Source organism: Rhinoraja longicauda, chromosome 14 (assembly GCF_053455715.1).
Source record: "Rhinoraja longicauda isolate Sanriku21f chromosome 14, sRhiLon1.1, whole genome shotgun sequence".
NCBI lineage: Eukaryota > Metazoa > Chordata > Chondrichthyes > Rajiformes > Arhynchobatidae > Rhinoraja > Rhinoraja longicauda.
The window spans coordinates 34,761,386-34,787,573 of record NC_135966.1 but is presented as its reverse complement, the minus strand read 5'-3'; the positions used below and the strand labels follow the sequence as shown (position 1 = coordinate 34,787,573).

At 43.5% G+C, this 26,188-nt stretch overlaps 1 protein-coding gene across 1 annotated transcript in view; it reads left to right on the top strand.

The window, feature by feature from the left end:
* Positions 1-704: 704 nt before the first annotated feature.
* The window catches only part of LOC144599770 (protein diaphanous homolog 1-like), an 83,713-nt gene continuing 58,229 nt past the window's right edge, over positions 705-26,188 (top strand). The window contains exon 1 of the mRNA XM_078411007.1: positions 705-1,144. Within this exon, the coding sequence (XP_078267133.1) occupies positions 1,043-1,144 (102 nt within the window). The 5' untranslated portion in view covers positions 705-1,042. The remainder of the gene's footprint in view (positions 1,145-26,188) is intronic.

Here is a 26,188-nt window from a genome sequence, read left to right as displayed (position 1 = left end):
CAATTCTACTGTTTGTATGCCTCCTGGTCACCTTCCCCATATTATAGCCAACAATAAACCATTCTACATTTTCTTGATCACCATCAATTTGATCTGTCGTTTTTACACCTTACCCTTCCATATCTCTCCACTCCGTCTCCCCTGACTCTCAGTCTGAAGAAGGGTCTCGACCCGAAACAACATCCAATGAATGATTTGCTTCTCTCCAGAGTCTATGCTGTCCGTCCCGCTGTGAGTGACCCAGACATTTTGTGTCCGTTTCCCAACGGCTCCGTGCCGTCCACGCGACCGCTCATCACCACGCCCCGCGTGACACCTGCGGCCCCGCCCCCTTGGTGACACATGCCCCCTTCTTCCTCGCCCTTCCTGAATGGGCGGTCCAGGCCCCGCCCCCTCCTCGGCGGATGCCCCGCCCACTACCGCCTGGCAGCCCCAGGTGACCCCGCCTTGAGTGACACACTCGTGGCCACGCCTCCTCCGTGACAGGTGGCCCCGCCTCCTTGCTAACGGTTCCGTGCCGCCCTCGCGGCCACACATGACACCTCCTTCTCAGTGATACCTGCGCCCCGCTCCCTCGCCCCTTGCCCTTCGTGAATGGGCAGCCGGGCCCCGCCCCGCCCCTCCTCACCTTCGGCCCCGCCCCTCCATACCTGCGGCTCCGCCCCCTGTCAATCACAGCCGCGGGCAGCGCTTGGCGGTTCCTGATCTGCCGAGCCTGTTTCACCCGCACGCCGGCTACCCCACACGTTCTGCCGGTTCTCCTCGGGAGACGTAAGAAAGTCACTATCTTGAGGAGTGGCAAGGAGTTTTACATGTAGATTTGTTTTATCTTGTCACGAATCATCCCCAGCCCAGCGCCACCGGCGGGCTCGCGTAAGGATTGCAGCCAGGGGCCCGCGCCTCGGCTCCGGCCTGTGGACGCCGACCCGATCAGAAGAGCAGCTACCCGCATGCAGGGCACGTACAGTTCACCGTAAGAGAACGCGAGAACATAAACAAATCCTGGGTATAAAAACATAAAGGAGATTTCAAATACAAAGCCATGGAGGGGCAGAGGAATGAGGCTTCGGGTTCTTCCCGGAGCAAGGAGAAGTCCGGCAAGGCGAAGAAGAGCCTGGAGGAAGGAGAGAAGAAAACCAAGTTTGTGAGTCTTTCATTTCTATTTTTCCATTTTTTTAAAATGACACGGGAGGAGTAAAAGGTGGAGAGAGAAACCCATCCCCACCTTATCAACCTGTCATGGACTCTTCTTGTTGAAGAGACATACTCAGAAATGAACTTCTCTCACTCAGTTGTCACACCAAAGTCAAGGAAATGTTGTTTATCGATGACGGGGTGTTACTCTGCCCTAGATTTTGAACACAACTCGCTATGTGTGGTACTTCCTTGTTGAAGAAATGTTGGTTTGTTTTCTGCTTTCACCACTTTTTTTTTGCAGTGGAGTTAAGTACACTGTGCAATGTTTTTACCACGTTGCTCAAGACCTTTCATCTCTTGTCATGATTCAAGCCACAGTTAGAAGAATCAGCCAAATATTGTAAATTACACTTAGGACTGGTACAGAGGTCTGTAATATTAGATGTTTGTAAACTGAGCCAAGCATGTAAATTACATTGTTTTTCTTTTGCTGTAGATCACTTTATTGTTTTCAATTTAGCAAACATTGTTTTATTTTCTAATTTAAACATCAGGAAACTGTTTCCTGTTTATTTCAAACATTTCAGCTTCAAATTTTCTAATATTGCTGTTAGATTAAAGCTACCCAGTAACACAAACACCATTTAAATACATAGATTATACCAAAAAGAGGTTACAGATGTTTTGAATAAAGCATGTTAGACAGCTGTTTTGTAATGTGACCTCTTGAGATAAGAGATATGACAGTAAGGTGGAAGTGTAACAAGTTGTTAATTCCATGGCAAAGAAGCAAAGAACTGCAGATGCCAAAGATGAACACTAAGTACTGGGGGGCTACATCGCCGACTCATCGGCTACCTCCAGCACCTGTACAGAACCCATGGACATACGATATGATACATTATCTCCAAATCCTTTTTCTCCAGAGATGCTGCCTGACACACTGAGTTACTCCAGCACTTTGTGCCTATCTTTGTTAATTCCTTGGCAGTGTAGTAATGTCTTTTAACGTGAGTATTTTTATCATTATAATTGAGGATCATTGTGCGGCTTTATTGTGTGTTATATTAGCTTGTTTCCTTAATACTAGGAGGCCAATTCAGTAAAAGTCCACACAAGCTCACGGAACAATCACAATTCTCACATTTTCCCTATATTCCCATCAACTACCCTCACTAACACGCTAAGAGCAACTTACATTTTAGTTTACAAATCTACATCTCTAAGATTTGGGCTGATAGAACTTCCTGATAGAAGTATATAAAATTATGAAAGGTATGGACAGGGTAGTCAGTCAACCATTATCCCTGGATAGAAAAATCAAACATTAGAGGGCATTGTTTTAATGTGAAATGGGTAAAGTTTAAAGGACTTGTGTGGGGCAAATCTTTTACGCAGGGAGGGCTGAGTGCCTGCAATGTGCAGCAGGGGGTGGTGGTTGAAGCAGATGTTAGTGGCATTTAAAAACTTTTGGAGAGGCATATAGATATGTAAAGAATGGAGGAATAATGGGTATGTGCAGGTCAATAAGAGATGGTCTTGGCATTATGTTTGTCACAGACATTTTGGGCTGAAGGGCCTGTTCTAATGCTGTTACTGCTCTATGTTTTATGAAACCAGAGTACCTCAAAACCCACACAGTCACAGGCAGAATGTGCAAGTTCTACACAGACAGCACTGGAATTCAGGATTGAACCTGGGTCACTGAGCTGTAAGGCGGCAGCTCCATTATCTGTGCCAAATTGAAGCAATATTGCAAAATAATACAGCAGCCAAATGATGTGAACGCTTTGTTGTGGATTTGCTCTGATGGCGCATTAACCCCAAATACCAACTCTCTTCAGCCCGCTACAGATGTTTCCTGAAGTTGATTATTGCCAGCATCTCCTACAATAGATGACTGTTGTCAATAGTAATTCCACATGTGCTTTGTCTAACTGGCAGAACCCAATTTTGATACCCCTTTACATTTATATAAACTTAACGCATTGAAATTCAGCAGCAGCTGTTCATTTGCTTCAATGGATTGTTCAGTTTTTGGTAGAATATAGTTTACAAGCAGGCTACATTCTATGGGCAATTACTGGAAGTAGTAAGTGTGCTTGACTGCAGGAAAATTGATGTTTTACTACAATTAGTTTAGTTTAGAGATACTGCATGGAAACAGGTCCTTTGGTCCACAGATTCCACGATGACCATCGATCACTCATTCACACTAGTTCTGTTATCCCACTGTCTCATCCATTCCCAACACATTAGGGGCAATTTATGGAGGGCATTTATTTCACAAATCCGCACGTCTTTGGGATGTGGGAGGAAACCCGGAGCACCCAGAGGAAACCCACGTGGTTGCAGGGAGAATGTGGAAACTCCACGCAGACAGCACCTGAGGTCAGTAGCGAACCCGGGTGTTTGGCGCTGTGAAACAGCAGCTCCACTTGCTGTGCCACTGGGGCCACACATTACAGAGCTTTGGTGGAATCATACCTGGAGTACTGTGTGCAGTCTTGGTCTATTTTTCTTACAAAGAGAAAGTATAGCAAAGTATTAACAGGATTTATTAGATGGCAGAATTATTCTGAGGAGAGAATAAATTGTCTTGGTTTGTAAGCATTCGCATTTAAACGAATGAGAGGGAATCCAGTGGAAACCTCTAAAATTCTTGTTAGGCTAGACGGTTTTAATGTACAATGGGTGTTTCCCTTGAATGAGGTATCCTGAACAGGTTACAGGGCATTTAAGAATGAGCTGAGATATTTCTTTTTGAAGGGTGGTCTTATCTGGTGGGTAGTTAGGGGCTGGAACTTGCCAGTTGAATAGGTGGGGAAGGCCAAAATACTTTTTGGATTTTTAAAAAGCACACAAATGAGCCCCTCAAGACACAATACAAAATTACAGTTCATAAACTGTGTGGTGGAATTGAGCTGACCAGCTCTTGTTTGGCTAGCACAGACATTTATGAATGGAATGTGTAACTTTTTATGATTCATTTGAAAATAATCTACAAAAGAAGTAAGAGTACCTGAAGCATTTTTACTATTTCAAGCATTATTGATTTTCTTTGGTACACCCAGCAGTTTGGTACAATCTGGTACAATTTGGTACAATGTATTACCTAGAAACGTGTCAAAACAGGTTCAGTGGTAACTCTCAATAGTTGATCAGATATGTATGTGAAAATAAATGTTCAGGGCTGAACGGGAGTGAAAATAACTTGATAGCTCTTCACAAGTCTTGGGACAGATTGACAAAATGCCGATTCTGATTGTAGTGATTCTCAGCTGGTTATTTTAATCATAACCTGTTTTCAAGAGGTTTGCATAATAAATCTTTATTAAATAGCCATTCAGTTTGTTTCAAGTTGAAAAGTTTGAGTGAAATTTAAAAATAAACAAAGATGCTGGAAACAAAATTTTAAAAAGTTCTGGAAATGCTCAGCAGTTCTGGCAGCATATTTGTGAAGCAAAACAGTTAATGTGTCAGGTCAAAGTTCCTTTATAAGAGGAGTTTGCCTGAGGAATTTGTTGGCTTTCCACTGCAAGCTGCAGGATTGGTTTTTATAACAAGACTGAGTTTACCTTTGCGCCATTCAAGTTGCAACTCCAACCAAATGTTTGCTTCATAGGAGAGCAAAGTACTAAATGAAACTAAAGTATAAGCACAAAACAGTGGAAGAAGCACCAGGCAGGTTAGGAAATATGTGGAGAGTGGAAACTGATTGGGGTTCCATGTGATGGCTTGTAACCTTTCGAACACCAAAGAGTACAGCATAGGAACAGGCCTACAATGTCTGTGCTGAACACATTGCCGTTAAACTAATTTCCTCTGCCTGCACATGACTAATACCCCTCCACTCCTTGTATATTCATGTGAATTTTATTTTGCATTTAACTTTTGCTAAATTTCTTTTTGTTTCTGGTGTCACTAGTTGTTGGAAGATTGTACCCCTGCAAGGGTTGCACCTTGTGCAAAGTAAGTTATACTGAACTGAAGTAATGATTTCATCTGTGAAAGCAGATCCTTTGGCCCAACTTGCCCATGCCGACCAACATGCCCCATCTGCACGTCCTAATTGCCTGCGTTTGGGCCATAGCTCTTTAAACCTATTCTGAGCATGTACCTGTCTATAGATGTTTCACTGGTACTTTAATGTGCATATTCTCATGGATATCCTCAAGAATTTATCTATCTATCTCTCTACTAAAACTCTAGTTTGTTTGTTTGTGATTGAACTACAGCCAAAGCGTTACACGATAGCGCGACAATTTTAGGCCCATCTTACTCACCGTTGTCGCTTTAATGGTAATGCAAGTAATTTTATTGAAATTTGAGTTATATTTTTAAAGTTATTCACATTTTTAAGTTTTTAAAAACCAGCCCTTGCGCAGTCGGGGCCGGTCCTCACGTAAGATGGCCAACAGACCAGCGCCTACACTTACGTAAGATGGCCGCTGGGTGACTGCGCATGCGCAGTTTAGGGTCGCCATTTTGCATTCAGCTCCCACTTCCCGCCAAACACCTGATTGGTTCCGCGGCCCACGTGGGGGGAACATCACCGCTCCCGCTCAAAACCCCGGGCGTCTCCATCATGGCTGCCCTGGAGCCCCCGCCTCGCCATCACCGCTGCTCCAAACCACGGGCGTTTCCTTGAATGTTGGGTCCCGGAGCCCCACTGATCTATCGCGCCGCCACCGCTCCAAACCCCGGGCGTCTCCTTCATGGCCGCCGCTCCGCCCACCAGCTCCCGCTGAGCCATCGGGCCGCTCCCGTTCTAACCCCGGGTGTCTCCATCGCTGCCGTCACCCCGGAGTTTCCGCCCAGCCACCGCGCCGCTCCAAACCCCGGGCGTCTCCATCATGGCTGCTCCGGAGCCCCCGCCCCGCCATCACCGCTGCTCCAAACCACGGGGGATCCTTCACTGTTGGGCCACGGAGCCCCGCTCCAAACCCCGGGCGTCCCCATCATGACCGCCGCTCTGCCCTCCAGCTCCCGCTGAAACATCGCGCCGCTCCCGCTCCCGTTCTAACACCGGGCGTCTCCATCGCTGCCGTCACCCCGGAGCCCCCGCCCAGCCATTGTGCCGCTCCCGCTCTAAACCACGGGCGTCTCCTTCAACGAACCATCACGCCACCGCTGCTTCTTCTGCCCGCTCTAAACCCTGGGCGTTTCCATCGCTGCCGTCACGGCTGAGCCTTCCAGCTCCCACTCAGCATCACCGCCGCCGCCACTCCTGCTGCCGCTTTCAGCCACGGAGCCCCCCCTGAGCCGCCGTCGTGCAGTTAAAGGTCAGACTAAGTAGACCAAGCGGACCCGCTGGGCCCAAACCCTTCCCGCATTTGTGCAGAGCCAAATCCCCCTCCCCCCTCCACTCCTCTCCCCCCTCCACTCCTCTCCCCCCTCCACTCTTCTCCCCCCCGCACTCCTCTCCCCCTCCACTCAACTTTGAGATATGCTCCTCTGTAAAGTCGGTCAAATACGTGTTCTAGTACAACTTGAAGGGGAGTGATCATGCAGTTTTTGGAGTTAACAGGGATGATGAAATTGTACAGTACTTTACTGGCAGATACATTGGTCCATTGGAAGCAGTGGGATCAATCCTTGGATTTCCAACTCATGAGAGACGCCCCGCTGTCATTCGACTCCCGGTACATCTACCACAAGAACAATGAGTCGTCATCAGAGTTGATGCTGGTCGGATGGTGAGAAATGAGGATATCACGAGAACAACTTTAACTGAATTCATGGAATTGTGTTCTCAAGATCAATCTGCAAGAACACTACTAAGCTGATGTACCCCGATTTTACACATGGAACAATAGGAAATGGCAAAGAAGGATGTTTGGGAAGATAGTGGAAGATCTTTCAGGTATTTTTGAAGCCAACATTTTGGGACGAGTGTATACCGTTTCTCCAAGATGTGGTGACCTTTACTACTTGAGATTGCTTCTCCATCACGTAAAAGGGTATGTATCCTTCAATTAATCGAGGACACAAGACGAACATATTTTCCTTCCTTCATAGTCTGCATAGAAAGAAGTTTGTTGCAAACTGACGACCATTGGTAACAGACGATGGAAGATGCTGAGTGGACAAGACGCCCCAAAGCAATGAGAGATTTGTTTGTTTTGCTGACGATTGCAGAGATCAATACTTCTCGACAATTATGGGATCGCTTCAAGAATTCAATGTCTGAAGATTACCTTCAAAGAGAATGGAGAACAATCGATGATCCAAATATCATGATTGACGAGAGGCATCATGATCAGGCTCTGTTGTATATTCAAGACATGCTGGTGAATTACAACAAGACACTGGAATATTTTTATGTGCCACTACCAAGACATGGAAGGATGAACCTTGATGGTGACAATCCAGAATTGTTGCATGAATTGCAGAAGGAAGCCTCTGCTGAATGCTGAGCAAAGAGCAGTGTATGGTCATGTGTGCAGCTGCTTGGAAAGGAATGTTCCTTCAATGTTTTTCATTGATACTCCAGCAGGAATGGGCAAGACAATTCTCACCAATTTGATCCTCTCCAAAGTTCGAGGTCAAGTTGATGTTGCTTTTGCTGTAGCATCCTCTGGTATAGCAGCTACATTGGTGCCTGGTGGAAGAACTGCACATTTTCGATTCAAGATACCCATCGAATTGACCGATAATACAATGTCATTTCAACAGTCATTTCAACAGAGCTTTATTTGTCATTCGGTACCAAGGTACCGAACGAAACTACATAGCAGTCACACACAAAAAAGAACACAAGACACATAACCCCAACACAAACGTCCATCACAGTGACTCCAAACACCCCCTCACTGTGATGGAGGCAACAAAACTTCCACTCTCTTCCCCCACGCCCACGGACAGACAGCTCGTCCCCGACCGACCCGCACAGTCCCCGCAAGGGGATGAAAGTCCCCGCGGCCGAGTCGCACCGGGCGCTGAAACGTCTCGCGGCCGAGCCGGGCGATGGAAGGCCCCGCGACCGAGCCGTGCGCAGCTAAGTCCCGCGGCAGAGCCGAACCGGGCGATGGAAGGCCCCACGGCCAAGCCGCACCGGGCGATGTTAAGTCCAGCGGCCGAGCCGCACCAGCGATGAAAAGTCCCGCGGCCGAGCCGCGCCGGGCGATGTTAGGCCCCGCGGCCGAGCCGCACCGGGCGATGTTGCGCCCCGCGGCCGAGCCGCACCGGGCACTGTTAAGTCCAGCGGCCGAGCCGCACCAGCGATGGAAGGCCCCGCGGCCGAGCCGCACCGGGTGATGGAAGGCCCCGCGGCCAAGCTGCACCGGGCACTGTTAAGTCCAGCGGCCGAGCCACACCGGGCACTGTTAAGTCCAGCGGCCGAGCTGCACCGGGCACTGTTAAGTCCAGCGGCCGAGCCACACCAGCGATGTTAGGCCCCGCGGCCGAGCCGCACCGGGCGATGGAAGGCCCCGCGGCCAAGCCGCACCGGGCACTGTTAAGTCCAGCGGCCGAGCCGCACCGGACGATGTTAAGTCCAGCGGCCGAGCCGCACCGGGCGATGGAAGGCCCCGCGGCCGAGCCGCACCCCGCGCCGTGAGGAAGAGACCTAAATGAGAAAGGTTTCCCCCACCCCCACCCACACCCCACCCACACCACCACCCCCCACACATACACAACCAAAAAAAAAAAAAAACCATCCCAACACCGACACACAACAACAAAAAAAGGAAAAAAGACGAACAGACTGCTGGCGAGCCGCAGCCGTTAGGCGCCGCCACTTCCACTCAACATTGAGAAGAACTCCAACATGGTTCATTTGATCAGGAGTGTGAGACTGACTGATTGTTTGGGATGAGTGCCCGATGATTAGGAGGGAGAACTTTGAAGCGGTGGACAGAGCTCTTCGAGATCTATGCAAAAAGAACGATGAGCCTTTTGGCGGCATTCTTACCATTTGTTGTGGCGATATTCGACAACTCTTTCCTGTTGTGAAAAGGGGAAATGATGCTGATGTTGAAAATTCCTGCATCAAGAAATCCTATTAATGTTCAAATTGTTATATTTTGTTATTCACATTTTAAATTTTAATAAATCCCTTTTTCACTTGCTGTGCCCGTCAGCCACCCATGCGCAGTAATAAATTCCACGTCACAATGGAAACTCGACGGGCGGGAATGGCGGCGCCGCCGGAGAGCCCCTAAGAATGGAGGGGGCGGATAAGGGGGGATGGAGTGGGTGACTGGGGGGTGGGAGGGGAAGGGGGGGAGTGGGTGGGGAAGAAGGGGGGTTGAGGGGATGGAGCGAGGGAGGGGAGGGGATGGTGCTGGACCAATGCAAAAAAAACCCCACAATTTTAAAGAAAAATCGCGATTTTCATTGAGATTTATTTAATATATTTTTTAAAGCCATTTATTTTAAAGATAAAAAGCACCATTTTCCCACGTCACAATAGCAGCCCAATGGGTTGTGACCCCAACGGGTCCACTTGACCTAGTTGTATATTAAAAACTGCACAGAATAAACAAGCTTCTTGCAATGTGGTCTGCAATAAAATGGCATCTCAAATCCTTTATCTCATTCATTACCCTACCTCCTTTGATCCTGATTTTAATTAGATCTGGAATTATATATATTGATCACTCATGGGTCCTACAGTGCTTGCATTAATCAAGTATATTTAAAGAAAAATAACCTATCTCAAAGGGGGAAAAGAAAAGACAATTTCAATTCAGATCAAGTAGGGTCAGGCCACTGAGTTATTCCAGCACTTTGTGTTACATGCAAGATTCCAGCATTTGCAGTCCCTGTGTCTCCCCTTTATTTCAGATCAACACTTGATAATGAGAATTAAAATTGACCCCTGTGACGATTCAACTATAAAACATTCTGCTCATGGGAAACTAACAATTAGGGAATACTTGATTCTGGATAATAAAGGCTGTTTTTGAAGGACATTGCTGGTATTAACATTGCACTAGATAAAATAGTGACCAGGCAAACTGGGTTTTCAGCATTGTTGTATGTGGAGCTTGTGGAATGCTGGAATGTAACAAACTTTGACACGATCTGTTGCTTTTTCTTGACAGCTATGCTGCAAAAGATTCCTAACCTAAGGCAGTTTTTTCCTCCTTTTGAAAATACATTCCTTTTCTGAAATACCGACCTGATGCTTATAAGTAACTGCAAACTATCAGAACTTTCTTAACTTTTTTTCCTCTCCCGAATCCTTGAATATGTTGCACATCCTTCTGTGTCCATCTCCTCCTGTTCTCTGTTTGAATTGCTTCCTTCAAGCATTCCACTCTCTGATATATGGCCCCTCGTCAATATGCTATATCTCTGCAATTATGATTGTGGCACATTACTTCTTTGTCTGCCAATCAGATCTGCAATCCAACTGTTGCTGTTCTGCTTTTCAGCTTCCTGTTGTCTAATTAGAAATATTTTAATGCAAAATGCAGGTGCAGAAATTGTATCTAAAACTTAAATTCAGTACAAAATCTTTCCAGCAAATAATGATGCTACCAATCAGGCAATATAGACATTGAACAGATGAGTTTGGGGTGGTATAGATGGGAGAAAGGAAGGAGGCTTTGGAGAGGTGTGGAATGAGCTTGCATGAATGGAGGGAACTTGAAGCGAATGACCTAAATACAAAAACAGTAGCTCCATTAGTACATAGCACAGTACTGAAGGAACACAGCGGGTCCGGTAACATCTGGGGAGGGAATGGACAGCTGACGTTTCAGGTCAGGACCCTTCTTTAGAACAATACATTTCAATCTTTAGAAGGGTCCACTATCTCCGCTTCTTGTTTTGCTCAAGATTCTGCAATCTCTGGTGCCTTCATTTGTACAGTTCCTTTAATGTAGTAAAATGTTTCGAGATACATCAGAACAAAGATGGTAAAAGGTGATCCTGTGGTAAAGAATATATAAGATACGAATAGTGAATAAAATGTTATTTATTGAGGTTGGTAGAACTCTGGTCACATCGGGGTGAAGGAGTGTGTGTGTGGCACGGACATTGAACTGGTGGCTGTGGGTCTCTGCTTATGCTGTGTGTCCTGGGGATTCTCACACGCCGTTGTAGTGGCTGTTTAAATCTATTTTTAATTTTTATGTGGTTATGTATCCTGTTGCTTTTTGTATGATTGTTGGCAAATCAAATTCCTTGTATGTTTACATACTTGGCTGATAAATTAATTACAATTTTAAATATTTTTAACGTGGAATGGTATAGGGAGAGCCTTCCATTGATCTGGAGTGGAAGGCTTAGTTGTTGGGGTTGTGGAAATGGTTGTCCGAAGAAGGGTCTCAACCCAAAACGTCACCTATTCCTTCTCGAGAGAGAGATGCTGCCTGTCCCGCTGAGTTACTCCAGCTTTTTGTGTCTGTCTAAGACTAAATGGCCATAGACTATGGCAAGTTGCAGGAGCTTAACAGCCAAGAAGTAGTAAAGTTTTGGGTTTGTGGACATGATTCATGTTCCTGCCCATGATTCATGTTCCTGCCCTGTTGTCCAGAATGTGGAATGTAGGAAATGCAGCATACTCCCACATATAACTTAGTGATTTGCAACTAGGTTGTGGTGAGGATTGAGGGAGAAATATTGGCCAGAATAGTCTGAATAACTTCCCTGATGTTTATTGAAATATTGCCTGACAAACGTATGTATCCACTTGACAGGGCAAAATTGACTTATCCGAGAAACAATACTCTGACTTTCATTGAAGCATCATTCTAGATTTTCATCCTCGATTCACTGAAGTCGAACACAATCCTTAAATCATCTTGATTCAGAACCAAATGAGTTACATCTGCAATTTGTGTCTTTTTTTCAAAAAAGTTGAATTGAAACCAACTGCGAAAGGTCAAGAACTGGGTGGAAAGCAAAGCTATGTTGAAAATTTAGAATTTTAAAGTCAGAGTTGTACAGGATAGAAACACTGAAGAAAGGTCCCAACCCAAAAGTTGTCTCTCCTTGTTCTCCAGAGATGGTGCCTAATCTGCTGAGTTGCTTCAGCACTTTGTGTCATTTTTTGTAAACCAACATCTGCAGTTCCTCTACAGTCTCCACCCGTCTGGCCTACTTACGTGTCAATATAACTTTGTTTTATTTTATAATTTATTCCCATAGATGAAGACTAGAATATTATTATTAAAATAAAACGCTGAAAAGCGAAAATGTTTAGAAAAGACTCAGCAGGTCAGGTGAAAGGAAATATGGTGAGGCAAATTAGCATAGTATAAGGAATTTTGGAAATTGCAAAATGCTGGAAGATGAACTATTTTTGTCATTGTTTCTGCTTGATAATTTCCTGGGCAATCATTTTCCTTTTCCCTTCTCTTTTATAATTGTCATCTGTATGTTCATCCTTTAAGCTATTTATCCATAATAACCTTGATTCTGACAACAAGTCATCGGAGCATTAAGCATCTCAGATACTGCCTGACCTGTTAATTGTTTTTAGCACATACTGCTGAATAACACCTTTAATTTAGTGGTAAGAAGTCGGTAGGATAGTGTTACACTTTATTCTATTCGCCTTCAGACTATAAAGAATTAAGGGATTAAACCTGTCATTTCCATGCTTATTTGTGTTTTGTTTTGTTGAAATCTGATAGTAAAGTATTAATCGTTAATTGGAGACAACATTTTACTTTAGGAAACTTGAACAATAAAGGTCTGAGAGAAATTATATTCAATTCATTATTAAGAAATAATTCAGGGAAGTTGTTAACTAATAGGATTAGTGCTTGTCATTGACTTTGAAGTGCACTTTTGTCAAGAATGTTTGCAGAATGCCAACATCTGATGGTGGCAAGTTTACATTAGCACACAGATTGTATGCATTTGTGAATGTTACTTATGCTTGTTTGTATCAACAGAAATAAATACATGGTAATGAAACATGCAAAATATACAGTTTCCATGTAAAGAACACAAGAAAGTTGCCTCTCAAACACCATGCCTCTCAAACATGTCATGCCATTCAATATGATCACGGGGGATCTATGCTGGCCTCAACTTTCTCCTTTGTCAGTTCCCCACAACCTTCAATTTGTCATTCCAATGGATGCTAAAGTATCATTGCAACCTGCTTTCAATATTTTCATTCTACTTTCCCATTTCAGGATTACCCTTCCCCTTTAAATTGTGAAATTGTGCTGTAGGTGGCTGCATGCAGTGTGTATGGGGAAATAAGTAGTTGACCAGGCACCCAGGCCACAAATATAGTACATTTTGAAGTCTTCTGCACGTCTAACTTGTTACACCTGTATCTATCTATCACTTGCCACCTCCCCCCTCTTTCCCCTCCTACAATAGGTCTGAAGAAGGGTCACCATGGTCTCCAGAGATACTATGTGACCCGCTGAGTTACTCCAGCACTTTGTGTCTTTTTTGGTAAACTAGCACCTGCAGTTCCTTGTGTCTACACCCAACTTCAGCCTACAAGGTGAGGAACAATCTCAGACCTACTTGAATCTATTAAATACCCATTAACCTTCCAAAATCCTCATTCCTTCCACTTAGAAAATAAAATCAAATAGATTCTACTCTGTGTATTTCCCCGCTACAAACTACCCACTGCCCATATTCTTCTCAAATAAAAGTTGATAAATAAAAAGGAAATTGATTTAAGAGATTTAGCATCCATATCAAGACATTGAGAAATACTGCATGGCCAAGGATGTACTCTTTGCAATGCATTCCACAATAATTGTGACCTTGGAAGGCAACGAGAGAATGACTGGAATGACAGTTCGCAGCCCTGGAGTCTCTTCCCCCCCCCCCCCCCCATTCTGTGTCCAGAAAGACAGTTTGTGGCTTGACTGGATGGCCATCTCGACTGGTTCTGATCTGAGAGAGTAGTTGAGAAGAGAAATAATTCGATTAGAGCAGAGGAAGGAAGAGAGAACAGAAGTTTAACCAGAGTTGAAAAGATAACAGGCAGTCAGACAGTGACAGAAAAAAATGCGGCATTAATACAGAATGAAGACAAGGGCACCAGTGGAGCTATCTTGCAATGTCATATCACCAGACACGGACACGTAAAAGTGCAAATTCTATATTCAGCGAATGGTTTAGGAGATTCTCTAATAATTTGAAAAAATTATGCTCAGCTGTGTGATTTCTTAGCTTTGAATTAGTGGCTGATCTGATGTGACTTCTTATGAAATGTACATTTAAATTTTAAGAGACTTGCATTATCAGAGCATCGAGACTAATGCCACAAGCCGAGTAGAAAGTTTAATTCCAGTTGCCACTACGTTTAATCTTAGGCAGGCAAAGGTTCTCTTATTGCACATGGTAATTCTTAGCGAGAGAGAAGAAAAATCCACTCAAAGACATTGTTAACAACAAAATGCATTCTGACATAGTGTTTACCTTAATTATAATGCTATGGCTCTTCGGATGGGAGAGTTCTGATGCTGAGTATTGGTAATCGTTAAGAGGACAGAGAACAAGGTGAGTTAGTGGATTAGAACAAATCCAATTTGGCTAATTAAAGCATTATCAGACTATTCTCAATCATCAACAGAGTTATGCATGACACTATCGACAGAGCTGTTGTGTGGTACTTATTCACCAATGTTTTACTCGCCGAGTGAAGTTTCGATACTCTGAGTGAATACCCAAACTTCACCCGGAAGTTAGGGTATTCTTGAGAACACTTGATTCAGGTCTCATTACAGCTTCAGTCCAAAGAGCAGAATACAAGAGGTGAGATGAGAGTGACTACCAGTGACATCAAATCAACATGTAACTCTGTGTGGTATCAAGATGGTCCTGTAATGCAGAGGGTATCCATGGGAAGCCATTTCAGTGCAATCATAAAGAAAGCCCATCAATGCCTCTATTTCCTTAGAAGATTAAATAGATTCGGAATGCCAATGAATGCTCTCTTGAACTTCTACTGGTGTACAGTAGAGAGCATATTGACTGGTTGCATCACGGCCTGGTTTGGCAACTCGAATGTTCGGGAATGAAGAATGTTGCAAATAATGGTGAACACTACCTGGTCCATCACGGGTACTGACCTCCCCACCATTAAAGGGATCTACAGGAGTTGCCTCAAAAAGACAATCAGCATCATCAGAGACCTTGGCCACACTTTCATTTCACTCCTGTCATCAGGAAGAAAGTAGCTTGAAACCTGAAACATCCAGGTTCAGGAGCAACCTTCCCTCCAACCATTAGACTAATAAACACTACAACCTCCATATAAGCGCTGAACTAAGGCTTGGGGGCATTGTTTTTATCTTTGCACTATTCAGTTGTGTTGCTGCAAGTAAGAAATTTATTGCTCCATTTAGGGACATATAACAATAAAACACGACTCTTGGATGGAGTCATACCTTGTACAAAAAAACACGATGATGGGTGCCAGGCATCAATTGTTCGAGTCTCAGGACATTGGTACATGAGTTCCTTCATCAAAAGCTGGAAAGGGGGTCTGTTTACAAAAGATTGTTCAATGTTCAATTTCATTTGCATCTCTTCAGTAAAGATTGACACAAAACACTGGAGTAACTCAGTGGTTCATCTTGGGAGAGAAGGAATGGGTAATGTTTCGGGTCGGGACCTTTCTTCAGACTGATGTCAGAGGGCGGGACAAAGATAAGATGTAGTTGGAGATAGGAAGAATAGTGGGAGAACTGGAAAGGGGGAGTGGATAGAGAGGGAAAGCAGGGACTATCTGAAGTTAGAGAAGTCAATGTTCATACCGCTGGGGTGTAAATTACCCAACAAAAATATGAGGTGCTGTTCCTACAATTTGCTGGGCCTCACTCTAACTAAAATGGTGCAATGTTAACATCTCCTAAAGCTCAACATCTGCTTGATTGGGACCCCCAACAACCATGCCAAACATTCATTCCATCCAGCATTTCCACTCTTTGACTGCAGTGTGTTTAGTATATAAAACTTGCACTGGCACCTTATTAACTTATGAGTCTAAAGCTAAGAAAAGAAAGGGTCTAACACACAGAAAATCAAGGGAAACAAGGTGCATGAGAGCACCACAAGCTGCAGTGTTTCCTTGCATACCATTCTGACTTGGTATTACCTTGCCTTTCCATCATTGCTGAATCTAATTCCTGGTACTTCTGATACAACAACCGTGGGCGTACCTTCATTGGTATTGGTTTATTATTGTATGTGTAGTGAAAAATGTTGTTTTTCAGATGGACTGCAGTGGTTTGAGAAAGTGGCTCATCACTATCAATTGGGGTTTGTCAATAAATGTTGGCCTTGTTAGTGCTGTCCAGATTTTGAAAATGAACAGGAAGTAAAGAACTGAGATGACTATATGAATAATTATAACATGAACAAGAATTACTACACCCCAATAGACTATGAACTTTGTGCTGGATTTTGGATCCTGGCTTTCAAAAACTCGTCTCAGTCATCGAGTTATACCGCACGGAAACAGGACTTTCAGCCTAACTCTTATGTGCCCAAGACACCCATTTACTGCGACACCCATTTGCCTGTATTTAAACCATATCGTTTAAACTTTTCAGTCCATGTACCTGTCTAAATGTTCCTTTTATGTACCTGCCTCAATCACTTCCTCTGGCAGTTTATTCTATATACGTACCCCACCCTTTGAGTCAATGAAAAGCCGTGCTGGGGCACTGAATGCCTTGGTGGATTATATCATTAATGTCTGTAATGGTTTGAAAGGAGGGTTTCTGAAATGTGTGAAATTATCCCTATGTTCCAGGGACTTGCTGTGAATGGCAGGGTGCTGTAACAGTTCATGCTGCTGCTTCACAGCTCCAACAACATAGGTTCCACTCTGACTACTGGTGTCACCTGGAGTACCAAGATCCCTGAAATTCAAAATTTACTTTTACAATGCTTCCGTGGAGCCCACAGACTGCATTTATACAGATTGTCCTTCAAATCCGCAATTCTATATGCATCACTGTGAAAATCCAACAGGGTATATTTATTACAGGTGTGGGAAGGAACTGCAGATGCTGGTTTACACTGAAGATAGTCACAAAATGCAGGAATAACTCAGCACGTCAGGCAGCAACTCTGGAGAAAAGGAATAGGTGACGTTTCAGGTCAAGACCCTTCTTCAGAAACGGGTCTAAAGAAGGGTCTCAAAATGAATTGTCACTTATTTCTTTTCTCAAGAAATGCTGCCTGACCTGCTGAGATGCTCCAACATTTTATGTCTATATTTATTATTGTTGTCTGTTTTGTCCATTGCTCAGTGTGAGTCCTTTTGAACTGTAGGTTTATAATTTTAATGATGGTGTTTGAATTCATCTTGAGGCTGCATTCTCAACAATAATTTTATGAAGAAACTAAAAAAATATTAGCTGGGTGGAACTTAATTTTGTTATAATATTTGGGTGGGAAAGACTGACTCAAATATTGCAGATGAGTATTTAGTTGAAGGGTTTCATGACAACGCCTCATCTTTTGCACTTGTAAAAGGAATTTTATGATAAAGATTAATGTGGAATTTCCGATGACATTATTATCTCATTCATGAGTTATGTTGAAGCTGTCCATATTACTTGCTATCTGTGGTGACCATAGCAATTGCTTTGTTATTATATCCACATTTCCCTATTTTGGCAGTTATAATGATAGTATGCTCAAAGTTGCCAATGCTTGAGTGAAATATGAAATCTAATGTAATGGAAAATCATTCAGCATTGACACAGACATTAAAGTATTCAATTCCATTCTTAATCATGAATAGTAATAAACCATGGAAATGGGCCCTATAGCCCAACTTGTCCATGTCGACCAAGATGTCCAGCTAACAGTAACGGAGCATTAGTCAAGTTATAAAACTAGGTTACTGCTGATCCTGGAAACTGAAAATACAACATGTTATAAGAAGCACCTTAAAGACTGAGAGGTGGAAAGATTTAGGTTGAAGCGCGGTGTTGAGAAAGTTCTGCCTACCAGATGTGAGGTAAAAGGGAAATAAAATGGCTGAGAGTGCAAAAACATGGACTTTCATGAAGTTATGGTGAGCTTTAGCCTTTGGAGATGCAGCGCGGAAACAGGTCCTTCGGCCCATTGAGTCGACGCTGACCAGTGATCACCCTGTACATGAAACCTATTCTTAACACTAGGGACAATTTAAAATTTGCAATGTCTTTGGAGTGTAGGGAGGAAACTGGAGCACCTGGAGAAAACCCACTTGGTCACAGGAGGAACGTTCAAGCTCCGTCCAGACAGCACCTGTGTCAGGATCAAACCCGAGTTTCTAGCACTGTAAGGCAGCAACTCTACCGCTGCACCACTGTGCAACTGCAGGTGGATTGAGGGGGATAAAGTGGATTACAGAAATAAGAGCAGATATGGTTATGGAGATACTTGAGGGGAAGGATGAGAAATTGACTTTTATGGAGCTTGATTCAATATAGATCAATAATCCTTGCACTGTAGGGAGAATGGTACCTGGTGACGGTGGAATCTAGACAGCAGAGGTTTGGTCGGGCTTAAATTTTGGAGGGTGAGAAACAAAGAGCATTCAAGAAAATTGTTGAGCCTGGATAAAGCAGATGAACCAAGGCAAGGACTAATCGGAATAATATTGTTGAAGGAAATAGAAATTCTCTGCATTAAAGAAGATTACAGATTAAAAGCTTGATTAGTTCCAATAAGTATATTAAAAAAAACGTTTTTTGCAAATGGACAAAATGTGCAAAAGTACTTCACTGAAACAGTTATGGAATGAAATGTCAATTTCTGTTGAATGGATCTTTTAAGAAGGAGCATAGAAAATATCAGTAAGCGTTACATTTCAATCAGTGTCCTTTGTTTGTGATGGGCGATTAAAAATAAACTATAACAAGACTAATTCAATGAACATGTTGGTGTTATGCCTTTTTATTCCCGGGTTATACCTGAATATTGTTGGAACTGATGGAATTTATTGATACATCTATTATTTATAATTAAATTGGACTTTTTAACTGAAATGTTTATCTTTATTTCTATTCCTTTATGGAGTGCACAACTAAATTATGTATACTTAACAATATTCTGTGAAATCTCTTCTGCACTTTCTCTAACCCTTTAATGCTCTTGGAAAATCAAAATTGGGTCAGGCTGGAAATCTGAAATAAAACCACAAAATAATGGAAACGGGGTTGACAGAAAAGCAAGAGTTAAGGGCCTGTCCCACTTAGGCGATTTTAAGGCGACTGCCGGCGACTAGGCTGTCACCGACAGTTCGCCGGAGTGTCGCGGGCATGATCATGAGGAGTCTTCCAAAAATCGTAGTGGATCTCAGCGCGTCGCTGAGAAATCATCCGGTTTGAAATTTCTCGGGGACAGCTGGGTTGTCGCCAGGTAGCGTTGCTTATTGCAGGCGCTGTCTCATGCTATCTCCAGGTTTGGTAGGTTCTCTTGGATGCATTTAGAAGCACATAATATTAAAATAAGTAAAGTCATTTAAAAATATCATAAAATGCTTGTGTTTAACCAATTTATTTACCGTCAGGACATTTGACAGGTAGATTGTAGGCGACAGTTTGACGGTCAGGTAAGCGTGGGAATTTTTGCAATGTTTATGGCCATCAGCCATTAAAGTGGGCTCCCAACCCAGATATGCAACCCAGAAACCAGATATGCATCTCCCGTACATTTTCAAAGAATGCCCACAAACTTTTCACAAAAATCCACTTAACCACTTAAATTTTATTTTATTTTTTAAATACAGCTATTAGTAAACTGGAAGTAAATCCAGTATATGCCTTGTTACAGTGAAGCTTGGTTTTTAAGTAACCCATGCAAGAGGTTCAAAACTCAAGTATTTACCGACTTGTCAGTGATTTCAGCGAAAATTAGGACGCCGGAGAAGCATTGACAGCGTGGGAATTTCGCAATGTTTCCGAAGACGGTGTAATCTTGACCTGACTCGGCATTGTCGTGGTCATTGTCGTCGGGTTAAAGAAAATTTCGGCGATCTGCTACGACTTTGACAGTCGCCAAAAAAATCGCCTAAGTGGGACAGGCCCTTTAAAGTTTCAGATCTGAAACCCTTTATGACGGTTGGGCAAAGGGTCTCTTGACTTGAAATGTGGGCCGTATCTCTTCACAGGTGCTGCCTAGTTTGATGAGTATTAACAGCATTTTCTGTCCTTAATATCCTACCTACTCATGCTCGGTGCTAATGAATTAAGTATACGATGCTTCATGTTGGCAAAACCTGCTGCGGATTACAAATGCTGCCAAAAGCCTTATTAGGTGATTAATTCTTGTAAGGACTTTCTTGTTGCCTGAAAACAGTGTGATGGTGTTACAAGTTACCAGTGTTACAGTGAATGAGCTCACAGGGCAAGGCTCCGGGTTTACTGAGCAATTAGTTATTTTAAGGTGTTGGTTATTTACAGAACTGCGAAGGGTGGGGTGCCCAATGAAATGTCTTAAATTTTAAGCTTAAAATAATACCTTGATCTTTGAGAAAGGTCAATAGTTGCATAAATGTATGCACTTTCTGTACAATAGTGTAACTGTAAAAGGGCAATATTTTGCTTTTTTTCTTCAAGATTTATTATATTTTGCTATCCCTGTAACTAGTTTGAATATCCAGCTGTGAAAAACACTTTGATTCTATGTATCGGACCAAGGCTATGTTTAAATGCAATTATATATTTTGGTATAATCGTCTTTTTCTGATTTTTAAAAAATATCACCCTTGATTATTGGAGAATCATTTTGAACTTCACTCCATAGTTTGTTAGAATATTTCTTGTTTTATTCATCCAGTCACACGATTTACATAATTGATTTTTTTATGGAGTGCTGTGCTTTAAGTAATGTAGAGATTTCGCAATCTTATCCATTTCAATATATTTTGTGGATATCCAATATCTTATTGACTGTATCTGTGAATGTGACACTGATTGATTTTATGCATCTTAGTAGCAATTGGATACAGAAAATATTACCAAGCATCCAGCCAAAACATATATGTCATTGAATTTAATTTGTAATTCTAACAACTTAATTTGTTGTTAGAATTAGTGTCAAAAAATTCAGTGTCAACATCAGTGTCCAAAAATTCACAAGGGAATAGTTTGTGTGGTTTGTGTGGGTCATTGGCGGGCAAGAAATGAGATGCATTATTTAAGACCAAATGCATCGTTTACTTCCACAACAGCTTAGAATTTATTCATTGCATGATGCTTTACTGTTCATAGAAGCCAGTTTTCTGAGCCATGGTTTTTAAATATAACTAAAGTTTAACACAGTTTTCTATTGTATCTCATACGCATGAGAATAATTAACCAATACCAATATTAATTAGTGGAAACAAAGAAAAGCAGATGCTGGTTTATACCAAAGATAGACACAGTGTGTTGGAGTAACTCGGTGGGTCAGCTAGCAGCTCTCTGGAGAAAAAGGTCGGGATTCTTCTGAAGAGTTCTGACCTGAAATGTCACCCATTCTTTTTCTCCAGAGATGCTGCCTTTCCAGCTGAATTACTCCAGCACTTTGTTTCTATCTTTACCAATATTAATTATCTGCTTTGGTGGTATTGATTGAGGAATAATGGCTTTGTGTTGATAATTCAATTTTATTTCCGTTCCACCCCATCTCCACCAAAAGAGTCCATGCATTTCTTTGCTTCCACTTGAGAGAGCAGATGAGGCCTTGCTTTGATATCATTGTCAATGCTGAGCTCCTGTAGATTTGCACCAGATAATTAATTTAGTATAGAGGTGAAACGGAGGAGGACCCGTGGGAAGCACCCTGGAGCACTCACCCGACTCCGGTGACGAGGATTACGCACACCGCTCCCGAGTATATTTCTCGCAAATCTGCGTTCTCTCAACAACAAAGTGGACGAACTACAACTCCTGTGCCACACTAACAAGGACTTCTCTCGAGCCGCTGCCCTGTGCTTCACTGAGATCTGGCTGCGTGAGTCGACCCCGGACAACGCACTGCAACTGGCTGGCTTTCGACTACACAGAGCAGACCGTGACACAGACGCAGCGGGAAAATCAAGAGGAGGTGGAATGTGCTTCTACACTAACCAGGACTGGTGCACGGCATCACGATATTGTCTAACTTCTGTTCCCCCAATCTAGAATCTTTCTTTATCAACTGCAAAACCTTTTATTCTCCGAGGGAATTTACCTCTTTTATTCTCGGTGGGGTTTACATCCCCCCCACCCCCCCACCCCCCCCCCCAAGCCTGCGTACGTGAGACACAAACGCATCTCGCTGACCAGGTATTGAGGGTAGAGAGTGACTTCCCGGACTTCATGGTCATTGTTTTGGGGGAGTTTAACAAGGCCAATCTCAGTCGTGAGCTCCCAATTTCAGACTTCATGTTACCTGCCCCACTAGAGAGGAGAGGATATTTAATCACTGCTACGCATCAATCAAGAACGCATATCGCTCTGTTCCTCGGGTGGCTCTGGGTCTCTCCAATCATTGTTTAGTTCACCTTATTCCGACCTACAGGCAGAAACCAAAATCTGCTAAACCTGTGGTCAGAACAACGAAAAGGTGGACGAGCGAGGGCATTGAAAAACGACAGTCCTGCTTTGAATGCACTGAATTGGAATGTGTTCTGGGAATCAACCACAAGCCTCGATGAGTACACAGACATTGACATCCTATGTCAGCTTTTGGGAGGACAGTTGCATTCCCATGAAGACCAGCCCTGGTTCACAGCAGAATTCTGACAGCTGTGCCAGTCAAAAGATGAGGCCTACAGGAGTGGGGATACAGTCCTCTACAGGCAGACCAAGTACAAGCTGAGAAGAGGAATCAGAGCTGCCAAGGAAAGGTACTCTAGAAGCTGATGAGCAAGTTCTCAGCTCACGTCACCTCTTCAGTTTGGAAGGGCTTGCAAGAAATCAACAGCTACAAGAGGAAACACCCACTCCTTGGACAATCGTCAGCTGACTAACGACCTGAACAAGTTTTACGGCAGGTTCGAGAAACATAATCCTGCACTTCTCGGACCCGCAGACCCTCAGCATAGGAGCACCGCAAGGCTGTGTACTCTCCCCTCTCCTTTACTCTCTCTACACCAACGACTGCACCTCCACAGACTCCTCTGTCAAGCTTCTCAAGTTTGCAGATGACACAACCCTGATTGGACTGATCCAGGATGGGGAGGAATCTGCCTACAGGCGGGAAGTGACACTGGTGTCATCGCAACAACCTGGAGCTCAAGGCTCTTAAGACAGTGGAACTAATTGTAGACTTTCGAAGGGCTCCCCTCATTGACGAACTGTATACTGCAAGGGCCAGGAAGCGAGTGGGCAAGAACATCTCTGACCCCTCTCACCCTGGCCACAATATTTTTGAAGCACTTTCTTCTGGAAGGCGACTCCGGACTGAAAGCAGCCACAGCCAGACATAAAAACAGCTTTTTTCCCCGTGTATTAGTTCTACTCAATAACCAAAGTCTGTCATCTCTTTTTTTGGTTTGGTTTATTTACACCCACATGTTTAGACCGTAATGTTGTATCCTTATTATTCTGATGTGGTTATGCTTTATTCTTAATTGTTAACTGTATGTTTGTGTTGTCATTTGTGAGCGGAGCACCATGGCACATTCCTTGTATATGCACCTACTTGTCCATTAAACTTATTAATTAATTAATTCATTCATTTCTATGATTAGTGATTTGATGCTGGTTCTTTAATATTATAATCACTACTGTCTCATTATCTACTTGAAAAAAAGATGTTAATGCCCAGGAATTTGAAATAACCAGTGAAAGTAAAAGCAATCAGATTATTGCTTAAAAGTGGATGCACCTGTCTGATTCATTCTTTGTGCTGCTTCGCATAGTCATATGGCATTGAAATAGGCCCTTTGGCCCAACTTGCCCATGCCGACCAACATGCCATATGTTCACAAGTCCTACCTGCCTGGGTTTAGCCCATATCCCTCTAAACCTATTCTATCCATGTACCTGTCTAAATGTTTTTTAAACATTGTGATAGTGCCTACCTCAACTACATCCTCTGGCAGCTTGCTCCATATACCTACCACACTTTGTGCAATAAAAGTTGCCCCTTGGATTCCTAATTCATCCCCCCCCCCTTCACCTTAAACCTCTGTTTCTTGATTCCCCTATTCTGGGTAAAAGATTCCATATATTTGCCCTATCTATTCCTCTCATGATCTTATACAACATTATAAGATTATCCCTTATCCTCCTGTGCTCCAAGGAATAAATTCATAGTGTGCCCTACTTCTCTCTATAGCCCTGGCCCTTAAATCCAGGCAACCCGTTTCAGCTTAACACCTTCGCTATAACAGGGTGACCAAAACTGGACATAATACTCTAAATGTGGCCTCAGCAACATCTTCTATAACCATGACATGACCTTCCAACTTCTACATTTAGTACTCTGATGAAGGCCAATGTGCCAAAATCCTTCTTGACCACCCTATCTTCCTGTGGTGTCACTTTCAAGGAACTACGTACCTGCACTCCTAGATCCCTCTGCTCTGCAACCCTCCCCAGAGCCCTGCCATTCATTGTGTAGGTGCAGCCTTGGTTAGACTTTCCACTGCCACTTCTTTTGTATTAAATTCCATCAACCATTTCTCAGCCCACTTGCCCAACCGATCAAGATCCTGCTGCAATTTTTGACAACCATCTTCACTATCTACAATACAACTCACTCTAGTGTCATCTGCTAATTTGCTAATCATGGGGAGCTATGTGAGGATGCTCTTTCTCGACTTCAGCTCTGCCTTTAACACGGTCATCCCGAGCAGACTGGTCACCAAACTTTCCGACCTTGGATTTTCCCTAACCATCTGCAAATGGATCAAGGACTTCCTGACCAACCGCCCCCAGACAGTCAAAATAGGCCCTCACCTCTCCTCCACCATTACACTGAGCACCGGCTCACCACAGGGCTGTGTGTTGAGCCCCATCCTTTACTCCCTCTACACTCACGACTGCGCCCCCACCCATCCCACCAACACCATCATCAAGTTCGCGGATGACACGACTGTGGTTGGACTTATCTCAGAAGGAGATGAGACAGCCTATAGGGATGAAATCCAAAGGCTGGCAGCATGGTGTTCAGTGAACAATCTGGTCCTGAACTCCTCCAAAACAAAGGAACTTATAATTGACTTTAGAAAAACCAGTGGAGATTACGACCCACTCTACATCAATGGGGTCTGCGTGGAAAGGGTACCAGCTTTCAGGTTCCTGGGTACGCACATCGCAGAGGATCTCACCTGGTCTACCAACACCATCACCACAGTAAAGAAGGCACAGCAGAGACTCCACTTCCTGAGGATCCTCAGGAAAACCAACCTGCAGGAGAAGCTCATGTTGTCCTTCTATCGCTGCTCCATCGAGAGTGTGCTGGCATACTGTATAACCACATGGTATGCCAGCTGCTCAGAAAAGGACAGGAAGGCCCTTCAGAGGGTCATCACGACGGCCCAGAAAATCATCGGCTGCTCACTGCCCTCCCTGGAGCACCTGTTCAGCCTACGCTGCCTCAGTAGAGCAGGCAAAATAATAAAAGATCCATCCCACCCCGGCCACCGTCTGTTTGTTCATCTGCCCTCTGGTCGACGTTTCAGGTCAATCAAATCCCGAACAAACAGACTTAAGAACAGTTTTTACCCCAGGGCCATACGAGAACTGAACACTACCTGTGCACTAGGCAACACCGTTAAAAAATCTTGTACTTAATTTAATTGTATTTATGTATTTATTTGTTTTTGCATTTATTGCATATATGTTTGTACGCACCGTCAGGATTGGCTGTTTTTTAATTTCGTTGTACTCGTTGCAATGACAATAAATGAATATTATTATTATTATGTCTTGTTTGTCCCCATCCAAATCAGTGAGAAACAGCAATGTGCACTGCACCGAACCCCGAGGCACACCACTGATCGCAGGCCTCCAGTCCGAAAGACAAACTTCCACCGTCACCTTCTGCTTCCTTCCATGAAGACGATTTTCTATCCAGTCGGCTATCTCAATGATACTTAATGTCGCTTCTTGGATCACGTGCATTCTAACCTTTAAGAGCAGCCTACCATGCAGAACCTTGTCAAATGCCTTGCGGAAATGTCAAATGCCTT